Source organism: Danio aesculapii, chromosome 9 (assembly GCF_903798145.1).
Source record: "Danio aesculapii chromosome 9, fDanAes4.1, whole genome shotgun sequence".
Lineage (NCBI taxonomy): Eukaryota > Metazoa > Chordata > Actinopteri > Cypriniformes > Danionidae > Danio > Danio aesculapii.
Genome location: NC_079443.1, coordinates 30,539,567 through 30,552,540, shown reverse-complemented (window position 1 = coordinate 30,552,540; position 12,974 = coordinate 30,539,567). Strand labels below are relative to the sequence as shown.

The following is a 12,974-nucleotide window of genomic DNA, read 5'->3' as shown; positions in this document are numbered from 1 at the left end:
ACCCACGACCAGTGAGCATGATGTCCGCTGGCCTGACAGATATGCGAATGCCCAGCGTGTCTTCACCAACTTTATGTATTAAATCAGTGATTTGACGGTGGAAAGAAAAAGAAAACATGGTTGCCGTAAGCCCAGTGGCGCACAAATTGCTAAGTTACGTTCCTTTCCTTCTAGTTTTGATCGATCTTCGATATGAAGGTAAGTGATCAGTGCTAGTGCTGGTTAATTATAAGAAATGATTTTAACCATGCTTGTTGTGAACTGCTAATTCGTCTTCGCAACATCTGTTTGAGGAAGCGCCTTTGTTTTTATTATAATTAAAATCAAAACAAAGTGAAAGCAACTCAAGCTGAATGTCCACATATGATACTCATAAAGTGCATATGGAGAACTGTCACAATAGGCAGTATGATGACACTGTGTTTCCACTAATGTTTTTACTGCTGCACTTCACTAAAATCTTGTCTAACGTAGTTTACTTGACTATACTCAGTGAATACACGTGCAATAATGAATGGTTTAGGCATTATGCCAACTATAGTCTACTCTATTTGAATGTGCACTACTATGTTTACTACTGAACGGTACAGGTAGTGCATGTATACGTTGTTATACTGTGTGGTTCATCCTAGGCTTCAGATTATTTATTTGTTATGTATTGCATATGTTGCAGGAGTCAATGGAGGGAAGGATGGTGGCGTTGAGAATCATCTGGAGATGGGGAAGAAGCTTCTGGCCGCAGGACAGCTGGCTGATGCTCTCTCTCACTTTCACGCTGCTGTTGGTGAGTCTTCTGACTTTTAATTAGAAAATGTACCTCTTAAAGGAGTAGTTCACCCCAAAATGCTCACTGTTGAGTCATAAGGGATGTGTGTGCCGTTGTTCTTTCAGACAAACTCAATCACAGTGGTTTGAAATAATATCTTGGTTCTTTTCAGCTTAGTAAGTGTAGTGAATGTTGTGTTTTTGATGAGTCGAATCGCAAGTTTATTGGGTTTTGTCATATTATTCATATTAAAATCTGTATGAAGTATCATCACTGGTTTCTGGCAAGCCAAGAAAGATTGTCTGTCTGTCTGTCTGTCTGTCTACATCTATTTATCTTATAGTAATTATCTATTTATAATATCTATTTATCTAATTTTCAGATGGTGACCCCAAAAATTACATGGCATATTATAGGAGAGCAACTGTATACCTAGCCATGGGAAAGTCAAAATCTGCTCTACCAGACCTCAGCAAAGTCATCGAACTTAAACCAGACTTCACGTCGGTGGGTTTTCAGATTTAATGCACACATTAAAGTGACCCTGTTATGCTTAGGTAACCTAATTTTGTTTCGGAGGTCTCCTGCAATAGGTTTTCATTCAGCCAAGGTCAAAAGTACTTATGTTTCTCATAATCTAAATGTGTGTATAGTCTTTGTCGATCAGGGTAATCATTTAACAAGGTCTTGTAACAATAAATGCACCAAAATGAACAAACACCCAGCAAATTTAAGATTTTGTGCATAATTAAATGAAATGTTAGGACTGTCACAATTCAAATTAAACATGGAAATAATGAAAAGTGTAAATTAGCTGCATATCATTTTGGATCGATTACATTTTTTGCAGGCCTCTATTATTTTCATATGTAATGTTTCTATATCTAATTATTTTCAGAATTTCAACATATTTTCCATGGTTTTCCAAAACCTGTTATCCAAAAATGAGCATGGTTTGTTTTCTATACTCAGGCAAGGCTTCAGAGAGGAAATTTACTGCTGAAACATGGCAAACTTGATGAAGCTGAAAGTGATTTCAAAAAAGTGGTGAGTAACATTTGGTTTGTAAACCGGGATGCACCAATCAGATACTTCTAGACAATTTTGAGTCTGTACTTTAAAATGACTTCATACAAAAATAAACATAATTTATTTGTATATAGTCATAACTATTTTCTAAATAATGCCAAATACATTTAGGGTTCATTCAAATGTAAATGGTTTTGTGTAATTTTTACAGTGTGTTGCATTTTGTAGCATATTGTATTATTAAATATTTGTGAAACTGTTATAAAAGTGAGACAAATATTGCAAATAAAGTCAGTGCTGGTTGAACATGGTGTTTAAATATCCAGGTTTTATGTATTAACCTTAAACTGTCTGATGAGTGCATGCCTAGTTAGCACAGAGAAAAATTTTGAGATGGTTCATTGTTCGAAATATGACAAATTAGAGCACTTTCTACATATTACATATTAATATTTCAAGTATATCACCTATAAGGAAACATTATTTAATTTAATCTTCGGTCAGTGGGATAAATGACCAGTTTAAGTACCAATAAACTATTCTGCTGTTTTGAAACATGCTATCTGTATATTCTCTTAAGGATAACACTGTTTTTGTCATTAGCTCAAATCAAACCCAAGCAGCAGGGAGGAGCAGGAGGCACAGAGTCAGCTGAAGAAATCTGATGAAATTCAGAGACTGGTGTCGCAGGCACAGAGTGATTTCAAACACAGAGAATACAGCTCTGCAGCATCACACCTCGATATCATCATTGATGTGAGTTCACAATCATCAGGGTTCTTCTCAGTAACTAAAACCTTAAAAATGTGTTCCTTTTAGGGAAATAAATGTTAATTGTAATAATCTTAGTGAAATTACAGACCATAGGAATTTTTTTTTCCACATTTTGATGTATGTATGTGTGTGTGTGTGTGTATATATGTATACGTGTGTATGTATGTGTGTGTATATACATATACATATATACACACATATACATATACATATATATACATACATGCATGCATACATACATACATACATACATACATACATACATACATACACACACATATATATATATATATATATATATATATATATATATATATATATATATATATATATATATATATATATATATATATATATATATATATTGTGTGTGTGCATAGAAAGCATTACTTTTATTGTTTCAAATAAGTTTTGTGAAAACTAAATATTAAAAGTTTTTTTAAATTTAGTACCATGCATATATTTATGTAAAAATATTCTTATTCTTTCATTTGTTATTGTAATGAATTCTTATACTAATTAATATGTCTGAAATAATATATTTCTTAAAATTATTTTAATAAAATGGGAATTATTATTATTATTATTATTATTATAAAATCCTTGCTGAAAATAGGTCAAATCTAGTGGGTTATTGGCAAAGTATTAAGAGGATAGTTCACCCATCCTCCACTTGTTCCAAATCTGTTTCAGTTTCTTTCTTCTGTCAAACACAAAAGAAAATATACTGAAAAATGTTGTAAAACTTGACTTCAATAGTATTTTTGTTCCTGCTATGAATGTCAGTAGCTTCTTTTTCCAACATTCTTCAGAATGTCTTGTTTTGTGGTCAACACAGAAAGAAATTTATCAAAGTTTAGAACCCCTTGAGTGTGAATAAATGGTAAGGATTTATTTTATTGGGGTGAACTATCCCTTTAAGATTTAAAGTGACGAGTCATTGGTATTTAAACATTAATTAGTAGACTGTGTGCCTTAAATAGAATATTTTAATACAACATCAAAAAATTACTGATCTAAATATACTTGTTAATATTGTTTTGTTTATAAACTCTGCATGACGTTTTAATGAGTATCTTTTGTATGTCATTGTAAAATTATTTACAGTTTTTCTCAGTGGCTTTGGTGCATTTCTCACAACACTATTTACATTTGCACAACAGTTAATGCATTTCTCAAAACAATTAGTCATTTTTGCACATCATAGTAGCAGTTTCTCATTCCTTCCAACAATTTGCAAATGCTTATAGACATGCGCCAACTGCTTTCATACAACTCTCTGCTCTTTTATAATATTATCATTTGCTTATGTCATGTCAGTCAAAATGAACTAAACTTGTGAATGCTGAATAGTCATTCCATATAAAACTAATAGTCCTCATTTCATTACTTGAGTCATTACATACAAAAATATTGAACTAGTTGTCAAAATATGTCAAGCAAATTTTATAAAAAACAATATGAAAATGTCCTGAAAATGTCTTATAAATTAAACAATTTCATGAATGACTTACAGACCTGTGTATGTTGTAGGTTCAGTTCCAATATGAACTGCAATATTGTTTACAGTTGTGCACAGCTCTACCCAAAGGAAGTTTAGGTTTGTTGTAAATAAGGTTGAGTTTATTCTTTTGCATGATGATGTGAATAAATTAGAATTGCAAAGAGCAAAAACAGTAATAATGTGAAACATACATATTCAGTGTCTTGTACACAGATACCTCACTAAATGCAGTGATGTCTAACTTTACTGTAGTTTTCAAATGGCTGTGCAAATAGTATCTAGTGCTGTCTTGAGCATTTTCAGCAGGTGTCACCAAAATCTGACTTTTTTGCATTGGAAAAAATGTACAGAGTAAACTGTCATAATGAAAACATGACAAAGCCACTTGACTATCTTGTTCTTTAACAATGGTGGCAGGACTTTTCATCTTGATGACACTTACACTTCCATTGACATGAATACTTGCTTTTGAGGAATGAGCTATCCATTTTGAGAAAGTGACACGCTTTTGCAGGTTATCAACTAGGTTTTGCAGTTTGTACTAATTGTTTTGAGAAATGCATGAACTTTTGTGCAACCGTAAATAGTGTTGTGAGAAATGCACCAAAGCCACTGAGAAAAACTGTAAATTGCCATTGTTTACACCAGAACACACCTCCAGAGTACACTGACTGTAGTATTGACAACATGACTAAGTAATTTGATTGTCTTATCCATACACAATGACAAAATGACTCATAATTCTGACGGCACTGACTTGTTCATTGATTCAGAAATTTAGTTTTGAGAGATGAACTAAGTATTTTGAGCAAAAGAATGAGTTTTCCATGGTGTTTTGCTATTTGTACGCATTGTTTTAAGAAATGCACTTACTGTTTAGCAAATTTCAATTCTGATCTGAGAAATGTACCAAAGCGACTATAATTTTTATAAACTATATAATATACTTTAAACTATAATTTTTGGATTAAGAGGTTCCTTTTTACTGTAAGTGAGCCACCTTGATAAAATCCTGGAACAAAAAAAGAAAAGGGATTGTATGTGCTTTGTAAGAGAACTCTTTGTTCTGAATTGGCATGTTTGTTTATAGTTCTTGCAATGCAAACTGAGCATATATCATTTTACTATTGAAATACAAATCAAACAATGGATTGCATTTGAGAATTAGCTTGTCCTGTTGACAGACGTGTGTTTGGGATGTGGACTCCAGAGAGATGCGGGCCGAGTGCTTCATTCAGATGGGGGAGCTGGGCAAAGCCATCAGCGACCTCAAGGCTGCTTCAAAACTGAAAAGTGACAACACTCAGGCCTTTTATAAGCTCAGTACCATCTATTATGACCTGGGAGACCACGAGATGTCCCTCACGTAAGACAACATCTTATTATCTGTGTATTAAGGCTATATTTACACTACTGTCTTTATTTTATTATTATTTTATTTAAAACTTTTTAGTTTTTGTATGACCAACAACCCCATCTTCTCCTATGCCAGTTAAACAAAAAAGGAATTAAATATGCTTTAACAAAAATAAATGAATAAAAATAAAATGTAATAACTGTATATGCAAATGTCATAATTATTAGCTATCCTTTGAATGTTTTTTCCTCTTTTTAATATTTCCCAAATGATGTTTAACAGAGCAAGGAAATGTTCACAGTATGTTTGATAATGTTTTTTCTTCTAGAGAAAGTCTTATTTGTTTTATTTCAGCTAGAATAAAAGCAGTTTTAATTTTTTAAGGTCAAAATTATTAGCCCCTTTAAGCTATTTTTTGGGATTAAACAAACTATGGTTATACAATAACTTGCCTAATTACCCTAACCTGCCTAGTTAACTTTAATCATCCTAGTTAAGCCTTTAAATGTCACTTTAAGCTGTTTAGAAGTGTCTTGAAAAATATCTAGTCAAGTATTATTTACTGTCATCATGGCAAAGATAAAATAAATGAGTTATGTTTAGAAATGTGTTGAGAAAATCTATCCGTTAAACAGAAATTGGGGAAAAAATAAACGGGCTGATATTTCAGTGGGCTAGTAATTCTGACTTCAACTTTATAAATAACAATCATAGGCCTACCTACTGTATAGTTTTTATACAAGCGTTTTTATGTGCATATACAAGGACAAAAGCATGTACACATTATAAAAAAACTGATAAATTTGTAAATGTATTTAAACATATTAAAAGAAAAAAAAAAGAGTAAATGGATACACAAGACACATTTCTAGTGCCAGTTATTACACAATAATGAAATACCTGTGTTATTACACCCCACAGAACATTATATGCTTTACCACTCCCTCTCATAAAAAAAATAAAATAAATAAAACATGTCGGCAATCAATCATCTGGTGATCATCTTCAAGGCATTCAAAAGAGGCTTTCCATATGTGTAAAAATCCTATCAGCGATTTCATACCTGAGCTTTTTCGTTTATTAAGAACAGGTACTACTAGGGTCTGTTAACCAGGTCTCAAACATACACACACACACTCCTTGTTCTGCACTTTTAAAATGGTGTTTTAAGGAATTGTTTTGCCAAAAAATTGATTAGCACTATAGCGCTCCAAGCATGGGGTTCAGTGCTGTTTAATGAAAAGATTTTTTTTTTCCAGCACCTTTATTTAACACTAGTTTTAATGACAAATTTTTAATAATTTGATGATGATGGTACATTATCTTATACTCGCTATTTTGCAAGATAATAGTATTAAGCTATTTAAGTGGAAGTTTGTTAATTAGATTAACAAGGAAATAGGGCTGGGCGATTAATTTGAAAAGTAATCGAGATTCAGAACTTATAATCGATCTAATTTTTACTTACTTTCCCTATCACATGTGGAGTCACGTGACCCGCTCTGTTAAAGGCTGAGGCTGATTTCTACTTCTGTGGCCACTTTGCAGCCACATCTGATCACTGGTCAAGTAGGATGATGGACACATTCTTGAGCCTTACTTTGCACTATGTACATTGACGATGATTGGAAGCTGTGCCAGAGATGCCTTTAGACGTCATATAAAACTTGTCAGTGAACTATGAGTGCAAAAAAACTAAATGAAATAATCGTTCATTAATCGTAATCGAGTTAAAATGTTGAATTAATTGATATTTTGATTTTAAATTACCCAGCCCTACAAGGGAAGTAGTTTAATTAGTCAAGTCATTATACAACAGTGGTTTGTTCTGTAGCCAAACGAAAAACAAATATCTTAAGAAGACACAAAAAATTAGGAGTTTAGTTATTTAGCTTTATTCCAGGCAAACTAAAATAAATACAATTATCTCCAGAATAAAAATATAGTAGGAAATACTGTGATTTTAGTAATTTTGTCTGTATATTATGCAATGACATGCATTGATCCAGAAGAAAGTGAAAGTAGTATGTTTTAAAATAAAAACACACAAGTGTAAACGCAGCCTAAGTCTGGGGCCTTGGAGTTCCTGTCTGCTACAAAACATATTATATTTTGAAGATGTAGTGAACTTTTTTTCAGCTGGATCCAGGATTTCAGCTTTTTGTTTGTGTGTTCAGTGAGGTGAGGGAGTGTCTAAAACTGGACCCGGATCATAAGCAGTGCTTCAGCCACTACAAGCAAGTGAAGAAGCTCAACAAGCAGATTCAGTCTGCTGAAGAACTCATCCAGCAGGAGAAGTACGTCTTTCTAAATCTGTACATTTTGGGCTACATCTGATTTCCTGTTTGAATTTTTTTATTTGTATTGAAATGCTATTAAAATGACTAATAATTGTGTTAATTATATATAATACTAGTACTGATAGAGGCTGAAATAACACATCCCAGAATGTATTTTATTATATTATCTTTATTTTAATTACATTAGCAAATGCATTTTAATGAATGTAATATCTATGTCTTTTAAATGGACATATTTTGAGAGGAAAGCTTTAGGTTTTGCTAAAATTGTAATTACAGATAACGATGAAAATATAGAGCTGACTATATTTAAAATAAAACAATTGTTGATATAAATAGAGTGGCTCATTTGACCAAATTTTGCATTATACTATAAAGCATAAATGCTGATAATGCATAGATGGCAGTGTATGTTATTTCAATTATGTATTATCTGGCTATATATATATATACATATACATATACACAGTAGGGTGGGTGATCAAAATACAGTAAAACAGTAGTAATGTGAAATACACGGATTTACAATTTGATATGATTGACTCTTAATATATTTTACAATGTAGTTCACTATGATGGCATAGCTTAATGTTCAGTGTTCATCATTGTAACAGGAATTTGATAACAATATTATGATATACTGATTCAGTGCTTAGAAATAATTCTTTATAATTAATATGAGTAATTATATGTACATTTACATTGTAAATGTAGTGCATAACAGTTGTAAATTGTAATTGTAAATAAAATTTTTTAGGGTTTATTTGCAGAAAAAATGATGTTTTATTGGCAAAAGTTCTAAAAACAGCATTTATTTGAAAACAAAAAATGTATTCCACTCATGTTTGCTAAATAAAAGTAGCTTAGCTTTTTATTTTATTTGTGGGCAGGAAATTTTAAGTATTTGAAGTAAATGTACATCTATCGATCAACAGTCTAATAATTTAAATGTTGTTTGTTTTTGTAAATGAACAGGTACAGTGATGCAGTCAGTAAATACGAGTCTGTTATGAAGACTGAACCGAATGTTCCCCACTTCACACTGAACGCTAAAGAGCGCATATGCCACTGCTTATCAAAGGTGAGACTGAGCTTCTGTCCACAAGGTGTCGCTGTCTGCTAAAACATACGTCGTCTGTGCTGAATTAACATAAGTGAAGAGGTTTCGCTTTTATTCCATAGGACCAGCAAACCGCCAGAGCCATTTCAGTGTGCAGTGAAGTGCTAAACACGGATCCTCAGAACGTCAACGCTCTGAAAGACCGAGCTGAAGCTTTACTGCAGGACGACCTGTATGAAGAAGGTACTGGAGACACTGAACAACAGCAACACAAACTACACTACAGGGATTTAAAGACATATTCATGAAAAATGTAACAATTGTTTTTAAAATAAAAATAATATATGAGTAAAATAAAAAAAGTTCATTAACTAGATTTTAAAAACACATTTACTAATTTAAGAATAAAATAAAACACCTTCTGGGTTATATTATCAGCTGTTACTTGTATTTTCTGTGAGGATCATTTTAGTCAAAGTTAATTTACAGTAAACAGGAATATTTTAAGGTGAGTACAATGTTTGTGTTACTATTGAAAGAGACGTTTTTTTGTTTATTTATTATAAACATGTAGTTTTTGCTAGTGTTATAAAATATGCTCATTTCAAAGTCATATTTGTTTTCAAATTATACATGCAGTTAAAATAAAAACATATTATGCTACTTAAACCGTATATACTAATTATGACAAATTAAACATTAAATCCATTTTGGACTATATTATCCGCACTTATGCTTATATTTATACTTATCAGCATTTATAATTTGAAGAAGTTTGTCATGTTGGTTTACAGATATGACGAGCAATTGAAATAAAACTAAATTGAAAGAGTCTATGTCATTAGGAATTAATGAGGTTTTATTTGTAGATCTTAAAATATGATATAAAATGGATTAAAGTCTTGTTAGTTTATTTATAATAAATTAAATATGTCAGTTGTGTGTCGCTGTATAACTTTTAGTAAAATCTGAAGGATTATCTGTAAAATATCCTCTTAAAAACCTGACTAATGTTAGTAATGCATTTTCTAACATTAAAAAAACATAAACAAATACTGTAGTAAATGTATTACAGTTATTCATTGTTAGTTCATGTTAATTCACGGTGCATTAACTAATGTTAACAAACATGAACTTAATTACTAATACATTAGTAAATGTTGAATGATGATTAATAGATGCTGTACAAGTATTGTTTGTACGTAGTTCATGTTAGTATATGCATTAACTAATGAACCTTATTGTAAAGTGTGACGTCACGATCATTATTGTTTCTGGAATTCCTCATTTTAAAGAAACTCTTGTAATGTTTCCTCAAGATTTCTCATTAAAATACCTGACAGAATTATGTCCTCTTTTCAGCGATTAAGGACTTTCAGAGCGCTAAAGAGCACAGTGAGAATGACCGGCAGATCAAGGAGGGTCTGGAGCGAGCCCAGCGCCTCCTCAAACAGTCCAAGAAGAGGGATTACTACAAGATCCTGGGTGTCAAGAGGTTTGATAACACACACACACACAACATGCACTCACACCACGACTCTCCATCAGCTGTTCATCAATGCAGAGGCCCAATAATACTGAATAAACACACTCATGAATGTGTTGTGCTTGCAGAACGGCCCAGAAGAAGGAGATCTTAAAAGCCTACAGAAAACTGGCACAGCAGTGGCATCCAGACAACTTCCAGGATGCAGAGGAGAAGAAAAAGGCTGAGAAGAAGTTTATAGACATCGCGCAAGCCAAGGAAGTCCTCACTGACCCAGGTACAGATCAATGCTATGGCTGGTTTGAAAGTCACCATGAAATCAAAATCATCAATCAGAGAAGCCTGCTGCACAAAATGAGTTGAACAAACTCTGGGTTACAGAGTAGGCTCATTTTTTGTTGGCGTTGAGAAAACAAAACAAAACCAAACAAATGAAATCTGGTGGTCTTAAAATGCTTGAAATAAACCTCCTCTGTTAACTCAGGGATTAATCCAGGGTTAGTGATTAACTCTGGACTGCATGCAGCTGAAAGTGTGACTCATGCAGCAAACAGCCAATGAGAGGGTCAGATTTATTTCTGATGAGAGAGCAATTGTCTTCTCTGTTGAAAATGAAGAGATATCATTATCAGAAATATAATGAAGTGAAACGCATTTCACAGGCAGAAATAATATTTGGCGGCATCAGCAGTTTAAGACGACAATTTGAAGAAAATATTAGATCTGTGCAAATCAACTGATTTTTGTAGCCTTACAAACCACTTAAAATATATATTACACCTATATTAAGGCAAAATTACATGTAAATATTAATTTTAGATTATTACTAATATTGATTGGATACAAGATTTCTATACTGAGAGCACTTTGAATAAATTTAAAAATGTGTCCTCAGGAAGAATTTTAAGTTATTTGCGATATATTGAACTGAAAAAAAAAAAAAAAACATATCTAATATTTTCAATGTAAACTTAATTTATTTTTAAATAACCTCTTATTGAATTGTGAAGGTGTTATGTAATATATGTTTTTATCTATATTGATCTTGGGATGAATTAAATAGCTATAAGTTGCTGATGTGGCAATAAATAAACAAATGTACTAATATTGATTGACAATTCAAAACTAATAACAGTATATGAATTATACTTTATTATACTCGTATATTAAAATGCATTATTAGAGTATTACGCTGTAAAAAGCATTCACATTAAATTTGTGAATATGTGCAAACGTAACATTCTGTAGTGCATTTAGTCATTGCCCAGCAGGCACACATTGTCAGAAGACGTTAATATTAGGTTAGATTTAGGTTATGTCAGGTGATCAAAATTCAATGTTTAGCCATTGTCTAAGTTGTTGTCTTGTGTCTGCTGGGTGTTTAAGGTCATTTTGGTCATCAGACAGTAAACATCTGTCATCTTCTTATCGGTGACATGCATCTAAACAGTCTATGGGTCAATGCGTGTGAAGATTTTGGACCTCTTCTTGGACACTTTTAATGCTTGCGAAGAGTTTAATGCAATTATAAATTGCCCATGTATTTAGGTAGTTCATTATGATACGATTTACCTTTTTATATGCGTTTTGATTGGACAAAAATCACAGGACTGATTTTTCTAATCCCCAAGACAAGAAAAAATAAAGTAGTGACTGTAAGTTGAAGGAAAGTAGTGGAGTAAAACTACAGATACAGCACTAAAAATGAACTCAAGGGAAAGTAAAAGTACACATCTTTAAAACTACTTGGTAAATTACTATTTCTGAGAAAAAAACTACTCAATTACAGTAGTTTGAGCATTTGTAATTTATTTTACACCACTGCTTGTTAAGCACCATTCTATTGGTGTCATTCTATTCGTTTTTCTACAGAGATGAGGAGTAAGTTTGACCAGGGTGAAGATCCCATGGATCCTGAGAGTCAGCAGGGTGGAGGACATCACCACCACTTCCACGGCGGTTGGGAAAACTTCCAGGGCTTCAATCCGTTTGGTTCTGGACCCTTTAATTTCAAATTTGGCTTCAACTAAGGCTCTGCTGAAGTACCCGGGGCCCGGATATATGCTGGAGTCAGCCATTGGGAACTTGAGACCCCTCACACACAGGAGCACTTCTGATGGGACAAGCGTCTTGAAGCTTGTGGTCAACTGATCTGTGAACAGCTCCTCTACTACAGGGTTCTCACAGCCCAGAGCACATGGTTAACGTGTGCATCGACCTTTACATTCCTGAAAATCACATGTACATAGAAAACAGTATTTTTCTATGAATCAAACCAAGCTGTAAATAATGAAATAAAGAGATATGAATGCTTATTTAAATTACCTGGGGTTTGGGGTCTTTTACTGAACAGCTATAACTGAAGAGCATAGAGGCATTTAAAGGGATGATTCAACCAAAAATATAAATCCACAAACTATTTTTCTCACACTCAAGTGGTTTTAAACTTCTGTTGAACAGAAAAAAAGAAATTCTGAATCTGAACAATGTTTGAAAAAGCAGTCATTGATATCTACAGCAGAACAATAATGCCCCCCCCAATATTCTTGAGTATGCTCAAGCTATGTTTCACACAATTCTTTCACGTTGTCCTAAGATAAATTGATTAAAGGGGTGGTCCACTTCCATATATTTTAGACTTTAGTGGATGTGTAATGTAGATGTGTGATCATAAATCTCTGAATGTAATTTGCTCAAT

The 12,974-nt window shown here is 32.7% G+C and overlaps 1 protein-coding gene across 1 annotated transcript; it reads left to right on the top strand.

Annotated features, from left to right (window-relative positions):
• dnajc3a (DnaJ (Hsp40) homolog, subfamily C, member 3a) lies at positions 1–12,600 on the top strand. Its single transcript, XM_056465409.1, has 12 exons — positions 1–198; positions 674–784; positions 1,149–1,273; positions 1,739–1,813; positions 2,399–2,551; positions 5,258–5,439; positions 7,608–7,727; positions 8,706–8,811; positions 8,913–9,033; positions 10,153–10,285; positions 10,405–10,553; positions 12,149–12,600. Exons 1-12 carry the CDS (start codon positions 117–119, stop codon positions 12,304–12,306), a joined length of 1,515 nt encoding a protein of 504 aa, XP_056321384.1. The 5' UTR covers positions 1–116; the 3' UTR covers positions 12,307–12,600.
• The last annotated feature ends 374 nt before the right edge of the window (positions 12,601–12,974 follow it).

Bases quoted from the DNA above. Each gene is read 5' to 3' on its own strand.
- dnajc3a (XM_056465409.1), top strand. From the start codon at position 117: ATGGTTGCCGTAAGCCCAGTGGCGCACAAATTGCTAAGTTACGTTCCT. The intron at 5,440-7,607 runs GTAAGACAACAT...TTGTGTGTTCAG, and splicing joins GACCACGAGATGTCCCTCAC to TGAGGTGAGGGAGTGTCTAA. The intron at 9,034-10,152 runs GTACTGGAGACA...TCCTCTTTTCAG, and splicing joins GGACGACCTGTATGAAGAAG to CGATTAAGGACTTTCAGAGC.